At 37.1% G+C, this 20,540-nt stretch overlaps 1 protein-coding gene across 4 annotated transcripts in view; it reads right to left on the bottom strand.

Annotated features, from left to right (window-relative positions):
* CBLB (Cbl proto-oncogene B) overlaps nucleotides 1-20,540 on the bottom strand; it is a 215,818-nt gene that overhangs the window by 14,207 nt on the left and 181,071 nt on the right. For all 4 annotated transcript variants that reach the window (XM_067739005.1, XM_067739009.1, XM_067739006.1 and 1 more), the window contains exons 15-18: nucleotides 19,880-19,977; nucleotides 19,633-19,764; nucleotides 16,905-17,045; nucleotides 9,710-9,829 (exon numbers count right to left, since the gene is read on the bottom strand). In XM_067739005.1, the coding sequence (XP_067595106.1) occupies nucleotides 9,710-9,829; nucleotides 16,905-17,045; nucleotides 19,633-19,764; nucleotides 19,880-19,977 (491 nt within the window). The remainder of the gene's footprint in view (nucleotides 1-9,709; nucleotides 9,830-16,904; nucleotides 17,046-19,632; nucleotides 19,765-19,879; nucleotides 19,978-20,540) is intronic.

The raw sequence follows: 20,540 nt of genomic DNA, 5'->3' as shown, positions 1-20,540 counted from the left end.
AATGGCATTTTTCAGAGAACAAATAATTTTAAAATTTGTATTGAAACACAAAAGACCTTGAACAGTCGAAACAGAGAAAGAAGAACGGAGCTGAAGGAATCATGCTCCCTGACTTCAGACTGTACTACAAAGCTACAGTAATCAAAATAGTATGGTACTGGCACTAAAATAGACACATCAATGAACAGGATAGAAAGCCCAGAAATAAACCCACACACTTATGGTCAATTAATATATTGGGTTGGCCAAAAAGTTCGTTCAGATTTTTCTGTAAATGTTATGGAAAAACTTGAACAAACGTTTTGGCCAACCCAATATAACAAAGTAGGCAAGAATATACGATGGAGAAAAGACAGTCTCTTCAATAAGTGGCACTGGGAAAACTGGATAGCTATATGTAAAAGAATGAAATTAGAACATTCTCTAACACCATATACAAAAATAAACTCAATGGATTTAAAAACGTAAATGTTTTTAAAACATTTTAAAACATAAAATGTTTTATAATGTTTTAAAACATAAAAAATGTTTTAAAATGTAAATGTAAGATCAGATACTATAAAACTCCTAGAGGAAAACCTAGGCAGAATGCTCTTTGACATAAACCACAGCAATATTTTTTGGATCCATCTCAATGCTCCTTGACATAAACCACAGCAATATTTTTTGGATCCATCTCCTAGTGTAATGGATATAAGAGCAAAAAACCAAATGGGACCTAATTCCTGTGTTGTTGTTGTTTTTGTTTTTTTTGGCTGCACCACATGGCATGTGGAACTTCCCCAACCAGGGATTGAACCATGCCCCCTGCAGTGGAAGCACAGAGTCTTAATCACTGGACCACCAAGGAAGTCCAAATTAAACTTAAAAGATTCTGCACAGCACAGGAAATTATAAACAAAACAAAAAGACAACCTACAGAAGGGGAGAAAATTTTTGCAAATGATGTGACCAAAAAGGGATTAACTTCCAAAATATACAAACAACTCATACAGCTCAATATAAAAAAAAAAAAAACCCCAATCAAAAAATGGGCAGAAGACCTAAATAGACATTTCTCCAAAGATGACACACAGATGGCCAAGAGGCACATGGAAAGATGCTCAACACCGCTAACAGAGAAATGCAAATGAAAACTACAATGTGGTATCACCTCACACCAGTCAGAATGGCCATCATCAAAATGTCTACAAATAATAAATGCTGGAGAGAGTGTGGAGAAAAGGGGACCCTCCTACACTGTTGGTGGGAATGTAAATTGGTGCAGTCATTATGGAGAACAGTAGGAAGGTTCCTTAAAAAACTAAAAATTGAGTTACCATATGATCCAGCAATCCCATTCCTGGGCATATATCTGGAAAAGACAAACTAATTCGAAAAGACAGATGCACCTCAGTGTTCATAGCAGCACTGTTTACAACAGCCAAGACATGGAAGCAACCTAGGTGTTCATCAACAGAAGAATGGATAAAGAAGATGTGGAGGACGAGGGGAAGATGGCAGAAGAGTAAGACGCGGAGATCACCTTCCTCCCCACAGATACACCAGAAATACATCTACATGTGGAACAACTCCTACAGAACACCTACTGAATGCTGGCAGAAGACGTCAGACCTTCCAAAAAGCAAGAAACTCCCCATGTACCTAGGTAGGGCAAAAGAAAAAAGAATAAACAGAGACAAAAGAATAGGGACGGGACCTGCACCAGTGGGAGGGAGCTGTGAAGGAGGAAAGGTTTCCACACACTAGGAAGCCCCTTCGTGGGCGGAGACTGCGGGTGGCAGAGGGGGGAAGCTTCGAAGCCACGGAGGAGAGCGCAGCAACGGGTGCGGAGGGCAAAGTGGGGAGATTCCCACACAGAGGATCGGTGCCGACCGGCACTCACCAGCCCAAGAGGCTTCTCTGTTCACCCGCCGGGGTGGGTGGGGCTGCGAGCTGAGGCTCGGGCTTTGGTCAGAGCTCAGGGAGAGGACTGGGGTTGGCGGCATGAACACAGCCTGAAAGGGTTAGTGCACCACGGCTACCCGGGAGGGAGTCCTGGAAAAGGTCTGGATCTATCAAAGAGGCAAGAGACTTTTTCTTCCCTCTTTGTTTCCTGGTGTGCGAGGAGAGGGGATTAAGAGCGCTGCTTAAAGGAGCTCCAGAGATGGGCACGAGCCGCGGATAAAAGCGCAGACCCAAGAGATGGGCAGGAGACGCTAAGGCTGCTGCTGCCGCCACCAAGAAGCCTATGTGAGAGCACAGGTCACTATCCGCACGTCCCTTCTGGGGAGCCTGTGCAGCCGGCCACTGCCAGGTTCCCGGGATCCAGGGACAACTTGCGCAGGAGAACGCACGGCGAGCCTCAGGCTGGTGCAACACGTGCCGGCCTCTGCCGCCACAGGCTCACCCCTCACTCCGTGCCCCTCCCTCCCCTTGGCCTGAGTGAGCCAGAACCCCCGAATCAGCAGCTCCTTTAACCTCGTCCTGTCTGAGCGGAAAACAGACAAGCTCCGGCGACCTACACGCAGAGGCAGGGCCAAATCCAAAGCTGAGCCCCTGGGAGCTGTAAGAACAAAGAAGAGAAAGGGAAATCTCTCCCAGCAGCCTCAGAAGCAGCAGATTAAAGCTCCAAATCAACTTGATGTACCTGCATCTGTGGAATAGATCAATAGACGAATCATCCCAAATTGAGGACCGTGTGGATGAAAGGCTCTCGGTGCTGCAGCCAGGAGTCAGTGCTGTGCCTCTGAGGTGGGAGAGCCAACAAGAGACTTCCCAGCTCCACATAATATCAAACGGCAAAAATCTCCCAGAGATCTCCATCTCAACACCAGCACCCAGCTTCACTCAACGACCAGCAAGCTACAGTGCTGGACACCCTATGCCAAACAACTAGCAAAACAGGAACACAACCCCACCCATTAGAAGAGCGGCTGCCTAAAATCATAATAAGTCCACAGACACACCAAAACACACCACCAGGCGTGGACCTGCCCACCAGAGAGACAAAATCCAGCCTCATCCACCAGAACACAGGCACTAGGCCCCTCCACCAGGAAACCTACACAACCCACTGAACCAACCTTACCACTGGGGACAGACACCAAAAACAACGGGAACTACGAACCTGCAGCCTGCAAATAGGAGACCCCAAACACAGTAAGATAAGCAAAATGAGAAGACAGAAAAACAGCAGATGAAGGAGCAAGATAAAAACCCACCAGACCTAACAAATGAAGAGGAAATAGGCAGTCTACGTGAAAAAGAATTCAGAATAATGATAGTAAAGATGATCTAAAATCTTGGAAATAGAATAGACAAAATGCAAGAAACATTTAACAAGGACCTAGAACTAAAGATGAAACAAACAACGATGAACAACAAAATAAATGAAATGAAAAATACTCTAGATGGGATCAATAGCAGAATAACTGAGGCAGAAGAACGGATAAGTGACCTGGAAGATAAAATAGTGGAAATAACTACTGCAGAGCAAAACAAAGAAAAAAGAATGAAAAGAACTGAGGACAGTCCCAGAGACCTCTGGGACAACATTAAACACACCAACATTTGAATTATAGAGGTTCCAGAAGAAGAAGAGAAAAAGAAAGGGACTGAGAAAATATTTGAAGAGATTATAGTTGAAAACTTCCCTAATATGGGAAAGGAAATAGTTAATCAAGTCCAGGAAGCACAGAGAGTCCCATACAGGATAAATCCAAGGAGAAATACGCCAAGACACATATTAATCAAACTGTCAAAAGTTAAATACAAAGAAAGCATATTAAAAGCAGCAAGGGAAAAACAACAAATAACACACAAGGGAATCCCCATAAGGTTAACAGCTGATCTCTCAGCAGAAACCCTACAAGCCAGAAGGGAGTGGCAGGACATACTGAAAGTGATGAAGGAGAAAAACCTGCAACCAAGATTACTCTACCCAGCAAGGATCTCATTCAGATTTGATGGAGAAATTAAAACCTTTACAGACAAGCAAAAGATGAGAGAGTTCAGCACCACCAAACCACCTTTACAACAAATGCTAAAGGAACTTCTCTAGGCAAGAAACAAAAGAGAAGGAAAAGACCTACAATAACGAACCCAAAACAATTTAGAAAATGGGAATAGGAACATACATGTCGATAATTACCTTAAATGTAAATGGACTAAATGCTCCCACCAAAAGACACAGATTGGCTGAATGGATACAAAAACAAGACCCATATATTTGCTGTCTACAAGAGACCCACTTCAGACCTAGAGACACATACACTCTGAAAGTAAGGGGATGGAAAAAGATATTCCATGCAAATGGAAACCAAAAGAAAGCTGGAGTAGCAATTCTCATATCACACAAAATAGACTTTAAAATAAAGACTATTATAAGGGACAAAGAAGGACACTACATAATGATCAAGGGATCAATCCAAGAAGAAGATATAACAATTGTAAATATTTATGCACCCAACATAGGAGCACCTCAATACATAAGGCAAATACTAACAGCCATAAAAGGGGAAATCAACAGTAACACATTCATAGTAGGGGACTTAAACACCCCACTTTCACCCATGGACAGATCATCCAAAATGAAAATAAATAAGGAAACACAAGCTTTAAATGATACATTCAACAAGATGGACTTAATTGATATTTATAGGACACTCCATCCAAAAACAACAGAATACACATTTTTCTCAAGTGCTCATGGAACACTCTCCAGGATAGATCATATCTTGGGTCACAAATCAAGCCTTGGTAAATTTAAGAAAATTGAAATTGTATCAAGTATCTTTTCCAACCACAACGCTATGAGACTAGATATCAGTTACAGGAAAAGATCTGTAAAAAATACAAACACATGGAGGCTAAACAATACACTACTTAATAACGAAGTGATCACTGAAGAAATCAAAGAGGAAATCAAAAAATACCTAAAAACAAATGACAGTGGAGACACGACGACCCAAAACCTATGGGATGCAGCAAAAGCAGTTCTAAGAGGGAACTTTATAGCAATACAAGTTCACCTTAAGAAACAGGAAACATCTCGAATAAACAACCTAACCTTGAACCTAAAGCAATTAGAGAAAGAAGAACAAAAAAACCCCAAATTAGCAGAAGGAAAGAAATCATAAAAAGCACATCAGAAATAAATGAAAAAGAAATGAAGGAAACGATAGCAAAGATCAATAAAACTAAAAGCTGGTTCTTTGAGAAGATAAACAAAATTGATAAACCATTAGCCAGAGTCATCAAGAAAAAAAGGGAGAAGACTCAAATCAATAGAATTAGAAATGAAAAAGGAGAAGTAACAACTGACACTGCAGAAACACAAAAGATCATGAGAGATTACTACAAGCAACTCTATGCCAATAAAATGGACAACCTGGAAGAAATGGACAAATGCTTAGAAATGCACAACCTGCCAGGACTGAATCAGGAAGAAATAGAAAATATGAACAGACCAATCACAAGCACTGAAATTGAAACAGTGATTAAAAATCTTCCAACAAACAAAAACCCAGGACCAGATGGCTTCACAGGCAAATTCTATCAAACATTTAGAGAAGAGCTAACACCTATCCTTCTCAAACTCTTCCAAAATATAGCAGAGGGAGGAACACTCCCAAACTCATTCTGCAAGGCCACCATCACCTTGATACCAGACAAGGATGTCACAAAGAAAGAAAGAAAACTACAGGCCAATATCACTGATGAACATAGATGCAAAAATCCTCAACAAAATACTAGCAAACAGAATCCAACAGCACATTAAAAGGATCATACACCATGATCAAGTGGGGTTTATTCCAGGAATGCAAGGATTCTTCAATATACGCAAATCAATCAATGTGATAAACCATATTAACAAACTGAAGGAGAAAAACCATATGATCATCTCAATAGATGCAGAGAAAGCTTTTCAACAAAATTTAACACCCATTTATGATAAAAACCCTCCAGAAAGTAGGCACAGAGGGAACTTTCCTCAACATAATAAAGGCCATATATGACAAACCCACAGCCAACATCATCCTCAATGGTGAAAAACTGAAAGTATTTCCACTAAGATCAGGAACAAGACAAGGTTGCCCACTCTCACCACTCTTATTCAACATAGTTTTGGAAGTTTTAGCCACAGCAAGCAGAGAAGAAAAGGAAATAAAAGGAATCCAAATCGGAAAAGAAGAAGTAAAGCTGTCACTGTTTGCAGATGACATGATACTATACACAGAGAATCCTAAAGATGCTACCAGAAAACTACTAGAGCTAATCAATGAATTTGGTAAAGTAGCAGGATACAAAATTAATGCACAGAAATCTCTGGCATTCCTATACACTAATGATGAAAAATCTGAAAGTGAAACCAAGAAAACACTCCCATTTAGCACTGCAACAAAAAGAATAAAATATCTAGGAATAAACCTACCTAAGGAGACAAAAGACCTGTATGCAGAAAATTATAAGACACTGATGAAAGAAATTAAAGATGATACAAAAAGATGGAGAGATATACCATGTTCTTGGATTGGAAGAATCAACATTGTGAAAATGACTCTACTATGCAAAGCAATCTACAGATTCAATGCAATCCGTATCAAACTACCACTGGTATTTTTCACAGAACTAGAACAAAAAATTTCACAATTTATATGGAAACACAAAAGACCCCGAATAGCCAAAGCAATCTTGAGAACGAAAAAGGGAGCTGGAAGAATCAGGCTCCCTGACTTCAGACTATACTACAAAGCTACAGTAATCAAGACAGTATGGTACTGGCACAGAAACAGAAAGATAGATCAATGGAACAGGATAGAAAACCCAGAGATAAACCCATGCACATATGGTCACCTTATCTTTGATAAAGGAGCAGGAATGTACAGTGGAGAAAGGACAGCCTCTTCAATAAGTGGTGCTGGGAACACTGGACAGGTACATGTAAAAGTATGAGATTAGATCACTCCCTAACACCATACACAAAAATAAGCTCAAAATGGATTAAAGACCTAAATGTAAGGCCAGAAACTATCAAACTCTTAGAGGAAAACATAGGCAGAACACTCTATGACATAAATCACAGCAAGATCCTTTTTGACCCACTTCCTAGAGAAATGGAAATAAAAACAAAAATAAACAAACGGGACCTAATGAAACTTCAAAGCTTTTGCATAGCAAAGGAAACCATAAAGAAGACCAAAAGACAACCCTCAGAATGGGAGAAAATATTTGCAAATGAAGCAACTGACAAAGGATTAATTTCCAAAATTTACAAGCAGCTCATGCAGCTCAATAACAAAAAAACAAACAACCCAATCCAAAAATGGGCAGAGGACCTAAATAGACATTTCTCCAGAGAAGATATACAGACTGCCAACTAACACATGAAAGAATGCTCAACATCATTAATCATTAGAGAAATGCAAATCAAAACTACAATGAGATATCATCTCACACCAGTCAGAATGGCAATCATCAAAAGATCTAGAAACAATAAATGCTGAAGAGGGTGTGGAGAAAAGGGAACACTCTTGCACTGCTGGTGGGAATGTGAATTGGTACAGCCACTATGGAGAACAGTATGGAGGTTCCTTAAAAAACTACAAATAGAACTACCATATGACCCAGCAATCTCAATACTGGGCATATACCCTGAGAAAACCATAATTCAAAAAGAGTCATGTACCAAAATGTTCATTGCAGCTCTATTTACAATAGCCCAGAGATGGAAACAACGTAAGTGCCCATCATGGGATGAATGGATAAAGAAGATGTGGCACATATATACAATGGAATATTACTCAGCCATAAAAAGAAACGAAATTGAGCTATTTGTAATGAGGTGGATAGACCTAGAGTCTGTCATACAGAGTGAAGTAAGTCAGAAAGAGAAAAACAATTACCGTATGCTAACACATATATATGGAATTTAAGAAAAAAATATGTCATGAAGAACCTAGGAGTAAGACAGGAATAAAGACATAGACCTACTAGAGATTGGACTTGAGGATATGGGGAGGGGGAAGGGTGAGCTGTGACATAGCAAGAGAGTGGCATGGACATATATACACTACCAAACGTAAGGTAGATAGCTAGTGGGAAGCAGCCGCATAGCACAGGGAGATCAGCTCGGTGCTTTGTGACCGCCTGGAGGGGTGGGATAGGGAGGGTGGGAGGGAGGGAGACACAAGAGGGAAGAGATATGGGAACATATGTATATGTATAACTGATTCACTTTGTTATAAAGCATAAACTAACACACCATTGTAAAGTAATTATATCCCAATAAAGATGTTAAAAAAAAAGATGTGATATGTATGCAGAATGGAATATTACTCAGCCATAAAAACAAATGAAATAATGCCATTTGCAGCAACATGGATTGACCTAGAGATTATCATACTAAGTGAAGTAAATCAAAGACAAGTATCATATGCTATCACTTATATGTGGACTCTAAAAAAATGATACAAAGTTATTTACAAAACAGAAACAGACTCACAGACATAGAAAACAAACTTATAGTTACCACAGGAGAAAGGAGCAGGGAGGGATAAATTAGGAGTTTGGGATTAGCAGATACACACTACTATATATAAAATAAACAACAAGGACCTACTGTATAGCACAGGGAACTATATTCAATATCTTGTAATAACCTATAATGGAAAAGAATCTGAAGACAAATATATATTCAGTTATATATATATATATATATATATATATATATATATATCAGTTATATAACAATCACTTGGCTGTACCGCTGAAACTAAAACATCATTGTAAATCAACTATACTTCAAAAAAAGTCAAAATACAGTTAATGAAAAAAATACTGATATAGGACAAAAATCTACATAGGAAAAACTTCTGATGTTCATAATTATGAGACAAATGTATTTTTTCAGTTGCTCAAAATATGTGTATGTTCACCATAACACAGATATCGGCGACTCTTCCCTCCTCCCTTCTACCCCTCCACTCATCCAAGGAACATGTGCTAGGCCCTCTTCTAGACACTTGGGGATAAAGCAGTGAACCAAACCACGTGTGTATATTCAAAGCAGTACTCTAGCAGATGAGATAGACAAGCAAATAAATGAATGAAAGGTGCTATGAAGAAACATAAAGCAAAAGAGGGGGATAGAAAGTGACTGTGTCAAGTAGGGGGAGCTATTTTAGATATGGTGGTCGAGGAAGACCTCCCAAAGAAGCAAAGCAGCAACATTCCATTAATAATGGTTATGAGTACGACTTGTATTTACTAAAATGGAACAAGCTTCTACTTGATGACTGGCAGTAGAGCACTGCATGATAGCCCTAAATAAGCTATGAAAATGAATAGTTTGGTGCTAATACTAATTCTAAAGAGATTTCTTCCTTTAATGGAGAAATAAGAGAATGCAGCAGTTCGGTATATAAAGACCTCAATCCCATTTCTCATGTCTGATAAGGCAAAACAAAAGTTAGAGAATGAATAGATTTTGGATCACAGAACATGCTTTACTGACATATCAAAGTTAATATTAAGGCTTAATGTTTTCTTTTCCGTGAGACAATTTTGTAGGCATTCTTCTCATAATACATGCTTTATAAGCAAATGCAATGGTGGTAAAAATACTTTCTTAGGCTGGCGGTGCTCAATTATACACTGAATAAAAAGGTGCTCCGAAAAGCACTGTACAAACATAAGGTATTATTATTACTATTATTAGCCAACTCACCTGAAGATGAAGGAAGCTGATCATAGTCCTGTGATGTTCTGTTGGATTTGACATTTTCACCTGGTAATCTCCTAGCAGGAGGCAAAGGAACCTGGCCACTTGCTGGATCAAAGAAGGGATCTTAAAAATAAAGATAATTTTCAGATTAAAACTATTATCTCTGCTAACTGGCTAAAGAAAAAAAATAGAAATTCTCTATAAAGATCAACTTTTGAAAATAAAACATTTCATGACTGATAGTACCACTTTCTAATTTGCATATTTTCTAATTTATTCATCACTTGCTCAAATATGCTTTTCCCATTTATTCCTAATTAATACACACTACTAACTTTGTAGTTTTCAGATCTCTTACTTGATGGTAAAATTGTTGATGGCAAAAACTGCTTCTAATTTTAATTTTCTGTCCCAGTCTGTCCTGTACAATGAATAGAAACTGTTGTCAAAGAAAAAAATGGGTTTTGAATTTTGCCTGTAAGAATATTATATCAGTTAATCTGTCTAAGCATTAGGCAGACATAATCTGTAAAATGGACCTGACATTTGGGATTTGTGAGGATTAAATGAATTCATGTCTATGAAATCTCCTGTACATATAATGTGCCTTTTAAAATACTACATTGAGGGCTTCCCTGGTGGTGCAGTGGTTGAGAGTCCGCCTGCCGATGCAGGGGACACGGGTTCGTGCCCCGGTCCGGGAAGATCCCACATGCCGTGGAGCGGCTGGGCCCGTGAGCCATGGCCGCTGAGCCTGCGTGTCCAGAGCCTGTGCTCCGCAACGGGAGAGGCCACAACAGTGAGAGGCCCGAGTACCATAAAAAAAAAAAAAAAAAAAAAAAAAATACTACATTGGGCATCCTATGCAAAAAATTGTTAGTTGGCTCACTGGACAATAAATTCAATTATTAAAAATTATGCTATTATTAACATTAAGGTTTGTATAAGTAATAAAATGTGTTGTTTTTTTTTAACCACCTTGACAGAGAGGGGGAATCTGAAATAGTGAAAAATATGAATTGCAGACAAATTAAAAATTATTGTACTTCTTAATTATATTTATTAAAAAAAGAATAATGGCAGAAGCTAATGGCAGAGCTAATGGCAGAAAAAGATTGTATCAGTGCTACTATATTAAATCATTAGGACCATAAACCTACCTGGTTTAAAATTAGTAGTATATGAGTTTAAATCCATAGAACTGATTCATTTTCTGAGTAGATGAACATACCTCTGCAACCTTTGGTTCACTAATAATTTATCATCTGCCACCACTGCCATCTCGGGTTCCTCTGTTTCCCTCTCTCATAACACTTTCTTTTATGTCTGCCCGTATCTCCAAAAGTACTGTAAGTTCTTTTCAGGGCAGGGACCTTATCTTACTCAATTGTGTTTGAATTGTACCTCCTAATAGAAACACAGTACCAAGCATACGGCTTGGTAAATAGCCTGCACTTCACAAATATTTACCTTTAACTACCCAAATTAACTCATATTCAGATTTTTCATAAATTCAAATTCTGTGAAATCCGTATTGCTAACATAAGGCTAAAATTATAACTATTAAAGAAGACCTGATAAATATTTCATTGTTTTAACTTCCATTTGAGTTTGATATTAAAAATATGTAACACTTTGATTATTTGAGAAGGAAATACACGCCTATTTATATTAATTTTGACTAGTTGAAGTCATTATTTCCTTCCCCCTATTTGCGTACAATAATTATCTCCAGCTTTACTGGAGACTTTTTATTTTTTAACCTAAGCAAGGCTACTTAATTTGCTTTCATTAATTTTGAGATTAAAGTAAGTCTTAGATTCTGAGTTTTCAATAATTGAAAAGTCAATGGTTCAGCCTCATTAATTTTGTTGAAACATTTTAGGAAGGAATAAGAAGATAAATTCCATGCAACAAATGTTAGTCTTTTGATTTGGAAGGCTAACCAAAGGAACCAAATGTGGTGATTTCTGCATAAATTTAGAAATTTCCCAAAGATTTACAGCTAAATTTTCAATAAAATTTACTTTCAATTCTTGTTCATTCTAAAACATCACTGGTATAATATTAGGTCAGAGAAAAGACTGTCTTTTATAATTACACTTTTTTTATTTCCTTAGGGGTAAATTTATAGGTTTGTTAGATATGCTATTTCTAATCATCTATTTATTTAAGAGTAAACATTAGATTCTGGATACATTATTGAGTCATAAATAGAGTACAAAATATACAGTTGTATGATATTGCTCCATTAATCTGTTGCACCTAAAAGGTCACTAGGTACGCTAAAAATATTACCAAAAATAGCACGAAATACTTAGTTCAGTTCTGAACCACTAAAATGCTTCATATTAAGTTTGGCTACTGGTCAGGTATAGGGTAAACTGGGCTTCTATAGCAAGTTATAAAGTTGGAAGCATTCCTGCTTCGATGGGAAAAGATATTATATATAATACAATTATTACAGAGAGTACAATAATTACCAAATTTGAAAATCAATAAAGTTTTTAAAAGTAAATTCTTCAAAAATTCCTTAAAGTAAAATTTTATATCCAGACTTAGGATTAAAACATACAAATTGAAAATGCCATAGCCAATGTACCATTTATATAGTAATACACGTTTGAGAAATGAATGAATGAATGAACACGATGGGTAGTCCACTCTAAAAAGCAAAGTACAAGTGCCTGTGATTTACAGTATGGTAATGCTAAATTGAAAAATTTTAAGACTTATTTTAAGAGAGTATTAAAAACTAAGGAAACACTGGGAGGGAAAGGTTTGCTAACTATGAAAGAAGTGGGGAAATACGCATCAATCAAAATTATGCTGTGTAAGGAAACCTATCAAGTGGTTATCTCTGGGAAGAGGCATTATGGAATTTTCTTAATTCTTTTTTTTCCCCCACTATCTAAAACACTTCCAATTTTTTACTCAAGCATAGGAAAAGAGGCAAATAAAATTGAACAGTTAAAACAGTGGCGTATTTCCTCTGGGGCTGTCCAAAAGCCATCTGAAAGATTTATCAATTATTCTGAAAATTTTAAAAGAATATCAGTGCTAGATCTAATTGATAGAAGAGGATTTGAAGACCTATTTAGGTGAGACAAAGCTCCTCACTCTTTAACTCACATTCATAACACCCCCATATGTAGTGATCTGGTCACTGATCAAGTCCTCAAGTGTTAGAGAACTCACTACCCCTCTGAGATATAAGAAGTATTAATAATCCAGGAAGCTTCTTAACAGGACTGAAATTTCCACTCCTAATTCTTCTCACTGGTCAGTCTTTCTTTGTCTCAGGAGACATGGAAGAAATCTAATCATTCTTTTACAAATACTGTGGTTGAAAGCAACTCTAATACATACTCAACATCTTCTTTTCTGTCGGTTAAACATCCTCAGTTCCTTTAATCTACCATAGTTTACATGGTGTGATTTTACTTCCCTTTCCCATCCTGGCTGCAGTCCTCCAGATACAGCCTAGCCCTGGGTTTCTCCAACTTGAGCATGCATCAGAACCACCCCCAAAGGCTTATGAAAACACAGATTGCTGGGTCCTACTCCCAGAGTTCCTGATTTAGTAAGTCTTGGGTAGGTCTAAAGAATTGGCATTTTTAACAAATTTCTAGGTAGTGTTAATGCTGCTGGTCTCAAGACCACAATTTGAGAACCACGGCTCTACCCATCAATCCTTCAACACCTGAACACAGTAGTCTCCACACTGGCTGAGCCTGGGGGAGGACCTTGCCTCACTCGATCTCTGATTTGAACTCTGTGAGTGCAACCCTCAGAGGGCATGAGAGTCCCTGGTAACTACGTCATGAGTGTGCTTCATAAAGGTCACAGTCAACCAAACCCCTAGAAACCCTTTCCAATAACTGCTACTAATGATGCAAGTTTTCTTTGTATTTTACTTATGCAACTGCATTTCTGGATCCCGTGGAAAACCTTCCTTCATCTCTAATAAAGTCAATCTGGCTAGCTTTTAGAGTTGAATTGTGACTTTAAGATTGGATAAGGACTTCAAAAGAGATTCCAGGTTAGAAATACAGTGAGAAAAAGGTTCAGTAAGGGCTGCCAAATACGTTGTGTATTTTGTGCACTGCACAAAGACATGCAGTAATGGGACTGAGCAGACTTAAATACAGCCTTGGCTTTGTTCCTGGAGCACTGGCCCTGGCACAAAGCAGAGGGAGGGGTGCCTATTTCAACCCACCAACACAAAAGAAATGCCTTTTTGTAATTCGGACAAAAGCACATATATGCTAGCAGTAGCCCTGGGTTTGGAGACAGTAAAGTGTAAAGCTTTTTTTGAGAACTCTTCAGGTTTTGTTAAGATATGACTGGCCTGTCCAGAGTAGATGGCTCATGTACAGCAGTGGGCATTACTATTTTGCCAAAAGAAATCTTGCATGAAGGCCTAAAATAGAAAACAGATAAAAGCAGCATCAGAGCTGTGCCCCTGCTTCGCTTCCCCCGCTTGATCATACAGGAGTCCTAAGGCTCCTTTGCAGAAACACAGGACCCTGTAGTTTGAAAACCACTACTATAGAGCAGCCACTGGGCTATAAGGCTGGGAAGGTGGACCCGACTCAGGTGTGCAGGGCACTGAATGCTGGAATAAAGAGGTAGGTTTGAGTAGGTATTTAATACAACATCATGGGGATATCCAACCTTTGTCTTTAATTAGGGATAATGACTTCCTCAAGGAAACCAAATCTTCATAATGCCAGAAAAGGCTTATCATTACACTGGACTAAAATTCTACAGATTAAACTATAGTGAAAATAATAGCAGTAAAGTGCTCATATAGTCCATTTAAATTTAGCAATCACCATTGTTTACCTTGTATGGTTCTACAGCTATTAAGTTAAACTTTTGTTTAGCATTTATAGAGTATTCTTTCATGAAGTTCAGTTCAGCATGAAGAACTGCTTTTGTAAATTTTCTATTACACTTCTTTAGACAGCGTAATGTGTTGAATACTTTGCAAAATGATACAGTCAGGTGCTTATTTAAAGCTGAAAGAAACTTTCATGTTCTACGATATCATTATGTTAAGAAGAATTAAAATATTTCTTTTGAAAAAGATGTGGTCTATACATGTGGCTTAAAATTGAATAAAAACAGTTGACTCATTGGATCTCATAAAGGATCTGACAACAGACTAGAAATTTGTCCAGTTAATTATACGAGACTGGAAAGGGGGGAAAAGTTGCCATTTGTTTCTCAGAAGTATTTATTATCGAGGGATATCAACATTACTTGAATGGAATTAGAATACTTCCATGCATAAAAGGAGTTCAAGAGAGAGCCAACAGGTTCAAATGACCCTACTCTGGTCCCATGTTAGCCTCACACCACAGGTTAAGGATAACTGATACTGAGCCTACCTGGCAGCCAAGCAAAGCTAAATATGAAATAAAACAGTTTATACAACTTTCATTCTAATAAAAGGGGGCCTTTTTATTTTGAAGTGACTTTTTTAGTAATCTTGAGAAAAAACTTTTTGAAGATGTTTACAAAAGCAATATGAACAATGAAATGATGATAAAGAACTGAAATATTTTACAATTAATTCATTTGATAAAAACAGGTTAAAGTGTGTGTTTGTGTAAAAAAGTGTAAGAATTAAGTCAAGCCTGGAAAGCTTGACTTAATTTTAAAAGAAGGCACTACATTTAACTTTCATTTAATGGGGCTTAAATTACATATATAAAAGGTGACAGGTACCTTATAGGAATCTGGCTAGAAATTATCCAGAAGTTTGCCTTGGGCAAGGTTAAGTTTACTAAGATTTAGAGAGATTAATTTTTTAAAAAAATTTTATTGGAGTATAGTTGCTTTACAATGTTGTGTTAGTTTCTGCTGTATATATTCATTTTTAAATGTTAATTGTAGTCCATGTATAAAACAAAGATTTGAATAAGTATAAGTGAAAAAGAGAGCAAAATGTTAGCGTGTATATGTAGCTGTATGAATAAGAGCCTAACAATTATCCATGCTTTCTGCTTGGATTAGAAGGGTTATGAACGTTGCTCTTTGATTGGTAGCATTCAGTGAATTAATCTGATCCATGAGGGCAGGGAGGCATCTCACAGAGTGGGTGACACAGAGGACAATTCAATATTTACTGACGAAAAATTATTCCTTGAAGATAAACTACTTTTAGAAACTGAAGCTATATATTCCAAGTTATATGTCTATAATTTTGTGGGTCATATCTACAAACTGCCTCAAACTTCTGAATTATCAAACCAAATGGAAAAAAAATGAGAAAAATGTTAAAGGTGAATGATAATGGTTAAGATTCCTAAGTTTTCAAAGAAGCATGTAGGTGGCCAAAGGACAAAGTGAGCACTCTTAGAAGGCTTTCATGATTTATCTCATACACAAATGTAAAGCAGTTGTTTAAAAAAGAAAATCTTTACCCTATGTTTAACCAAACCAAGTCGAGGAGGCAGACATTTCAGAGTACAGATCACAGTATCACCAGTAGGACTGACGGGAACAATTAATATCAGCAGATTCAACATAACTGAATTTAGTTTTTCCTGATAATTCTGACTAGTGGAGTGGATGGTTTATTAAGTCTTTTTATTTCCACTCCTCACTTGAGTTCTTTTTTAAAAACTATTAATTTTTCCTTGAAGACCAATAATTTTAGTAGATACACTGAGGCATTAAAAATCAAAACAGTAACAAAACAATAAAATGCAGATATTTCAGAAAAACATATCTATTAATGTTACAACAATATAATTTACCAAGATACTACATTTTTGAATAAAATTATGACCCTAAAGCATATTTAGTAAAAATTTTTAAACACATTATTTGAAAAAAATATTGCACTCAGAATTAGGAGAAAGTCTAAATTTGTCCCCATCACTTTTAGCCCAAACACAGAGCACTTCTGGTTCTCACCTTTTGTAACATACAGGTGTTATTTGATAATCTCTTCAGTGCCATTTCTGAATTCTACGATTCCTTGTTGCTTTTGCCATTTTTGTAATCCTTTTGCCATTAAACCAAACAATTGACAGACAAACCTATCCAACTGCTGTTTTCCCCACCCAGGGATTTTTCAGCTTGGGAGCTAGAAACCAATGAATCACTAATGCTTATTTGACAGTATCATCTTAGAAATATTTTTGCTTTCAGTGAAAAGGTTTGCTTGGTTTTTCCCTCCTACCTGAAGGAAGGAGGAAAAGGTCCTGTCCTGAGGATGGTCGGCTACTGGAGCCAGGAGGTTTTGAATGTTCGATGAGACTATGCCTTGCGGGAGGTGGGGGAGGTGGGAGGGACGGGGGGAGGGCATCAAAAGCATCTTCACCTGCATTGAAAGAAAGGTCAGTTATCAACAGCAGAACTTCGTTAATCAAAACACAGTATCAGGCAAAAATAATGATTTTCTTTTGCTGCTTTATAAACAACTTCACCTCCAGTGTTTACCCAGCAGTTCACTGACTTTGTCAATGGGAGCTGATTATTTTCTAGGAGGTGTTTGGAGAGAAACACAGACACACAAACACACGTGTGTGCATACAGACTTTTTCGATCTCTCAGCCCTTTCTATTAAAAAGCAGTATTTCAGGTTATGAAACAGCTTATTATTCACTTGTAACCTTTATAATATTAAGACATTGGAGGTCTGAACTAAATATATTACAGATCACATCATCAAAACAGAATTTTTGTGTAACAATAAGAGTTCACAGCCTCTAATTAGAAAATCACACTATGCACAAAAATTTAATGTCACAGAATAGTTTAGATTATCTTTTAAAAGTTTGCTCCACGGCATTTTAATTCATTTAAACTAATGCTCCATATATTTCATTGTCAAAATATACAGAAAATGCACCTGCAGTAGAGGAATATGATCTTTTTCTACTTACCAGATATCTCTAGGGAGAAACAGTTAAATATATCAATAGAACTACCTCTTGTGGTGGTCGCAAAGCTAGTTATTTATATTTGCATAGTTCCCAACTTTAGTAGCTGTAGAATACTGCAGTATGCTTTTATGTCTACTTGTGTTTCCCCTGCCACGTCTTACTATCCTATTCATATTTTCCCTCATCTTGATTCTTTAAAAAATAAAATTTCAGTGTATGTATTTTTGTAAGCACTCACAAATACTTTGTGAATGAAACAGGGTATAAATACCTACATCTTCTAGTAATAAAAATTCTCATGGATTTAAATACATTGACTTAAATATAAAGGTATATTTAAATATAAATGGTTTCACCACTCATCCAGCTTGCCTTGCAAAAAGTATTCAAAATTTTTTCTCTAATGATCATCAATATTTTTCTAATGTAAAATATATGAAGGTATAGGAGAGAGAAAGAAAGAGCTTTGTTATCATTCCAACCTTCAGCTATTTCCTACATTATCTCATTTATTCAAATCCTTTATCAGCCCCTAAATGTCAGGCACCATGCTAGGCACATGGGTAATGTGAAGATCAAAATCATAAGTCCTCGGCCCCGAGGAGCTTGGATTCCACAATGAGACCTAAGAAAAGTTCACAGAAGACTCACAGGTGAATAGGTCCCAGAGGGAGAGAGAGATGCATTGTAAGAGGGAAGAGGAATGCAGAAAGTGGCATTCAGCAAGGTATTACCAAGAACAGGAAGGCCTGGGATATCAGGGCCTCAAAAACATTTATTCATCAAATACAGGAATGGTGTCTACTAGGCAGAGTGAATAGCATAAATAAAATATGAGATGTACATGAAGAGCCAAAGGAAGGATGAGTTAAAAACATTGGAACATTTATCTGCGTTGTCCAATATGGTAGTAACTATCCACATATAGCTATTTAGTTTAAATTTAAATTAACTAAAATTCAGTTCTACAGTCACACATATAGATCTTTTATGTCACCACATAAAGTTCTATTGGACAGTGCTGATCTAGTCATAAAGACTTGGGTAATAGGTCAAAAACAGCATACAGGAAGAAGTGGAAGAGAAAAAGACTATAGGTAAAGAAGGAAGTTGGGAGGTGCTTGTAATCCACGTAGGTGAGAGTAAAGCACTGAACTGAATGTCTTGCTCCTGCAAGACATTCAACTGTATAACTGGAAACACCAGTTTATGGGAAAAAAAAATGGAGAGGTTCATTTCTAGTAGCCTAATGATTCAGATAAGCTTATAAATGAACCTTCATTATACATTATTTTATGCTATGTTGACTCATTATTGTGAAGCCTTAACTTGTGAAGGTTTCTTAATTGTCCTCCTCTAAAAATAGGGTGCGAAGCTTCCTACCTAGAATTAATGAAACAAACAAACACCTGCACCGGCCAATTTTAACATAAATACACACCTGTGTGTACCTTCACACATGTACACATACACACACATTAAGTGTACTTCATGGTAAAATTTGAAACAAAGAAACTGAGATTCTTTGGATGTGTTCTAGTTGCAGTGATTATAAGACAGAATTTATTTTCAGCTCTCTACAATAAAATATATCATTTCCCATAATGTAATTAGCTAAGTGGAAGTGGGTCATTTTATATTGAAAGAAAAAGGAAGTACGCATTCATTAAGAATTACACTTAAAGAAAACCTCAGCTGAATACTCCAAATCTACTAGAACACAAGCACCTGGGGGAATGAACAATGCCCTCATAAGATTTTGTAGACTGCGTTTAGTACATGAAGAGACAACTTGATAAATCCCTAACTGATGCAGCTATTTACACCACTGCTTCAGTCATCTAAATGGAATAATGGTCACATGAACCGAGAGCCACTATCACCTGGAGATTCCATTCGAATTCAGACAGATTCATAACCTAGTGAGTCTACATTGCACTGAACTAAGAATTCTGATAATTCAGATATAAATTGGAAGAGGTGGCAGGGAGGCTTGCTTGAAATTGTTTGAAAGGTTTCGACCTAATGGAGGGATGAGAAGATCATAATCAGAGGGCGTCCTGTTGAGTGAAGAACCATGCTTTGGATTGTCCCGAGTTGGAGGCCTGGCAGGTGGTAATGGCACTGGATCAGAGGCTGAATCAAAAACATCTCCTAGAGGATAACACAAAATCTTAATGTATTTTCAGTACAACAATGGCATGGAATTTTGCCTTTAAATTCTGACCATTAAGACATAGACTACAAAGAGAATATGTCTTATACATACCCTTTAAATATATGCCTAACTCAGGGATGTTTGATTTCTTCATCTCTGAAGACGTACCGTGTGTTCCATTCAATATGCAGTGACCGTTATCACAAGACCTAAAGCAGAAATCAAAGGACAAAAATCATAAGGATAATTACTTTCCATTTAAAAGTCATTTGGGGGTGGGGAGATGATGGGAACTAGCAATGCTGCTCATGTAATAAAGTTAGGATATAAATATAATTAATTTCCTTTTCTAGAGAAAGTAAAGTAATATTATCTAGATACTTGAATACTTTTACAAAGCAAAAGTAAATATTCCATGGAAGACAAAGGTTTTTTTTCTTTTTTTAAGTGAAACTAAGAATCACAAGGGCCACAAAATTGCTGATACCCTAAACACACCTGTGGAATTAACATATCATTTTGGAAGATTTCAATATTACCTTATCAAGGTTTTGAAGAAGAAAATGTAATATGCAGGCAAAAAATATGTAAAAGTCCTAATGACATCATTACTGGTTAATGGTACTTAACAGTATATTTTTATTTCTGTAAGTTAAGCTTTCCTTATTATAAACTAGAGCCTGTCAAGGAAGGAGAATTATTAAATATTCAGAAAGTCCATTAAAATTCAGATAGGCATATTCAAAGACCTAGAGTCTGGAGTATAATTTCA

This window comes from Pseudorca crassidens, chromosome 5 (genome assembly GCF_039906515.1).
Source record: "Pseudorca crassidens isolate mPseCra1 chromosome 5, mPseCra1.hap1, whole genome shotgun sequence".
Classification (NCBI taxonomy): domain Eukaryota; kingdom Metazoa; phylum Chordata; class Mammalia; order Artiodactyla; family Delphinidae; genus Pseudorca; species Pseudorca crassidens.
The sequence above is the reverse complement of the archived record's forward strand: the minus strand, read 5'-3'. Positions and strand labels throughout refer to the sequence as shown.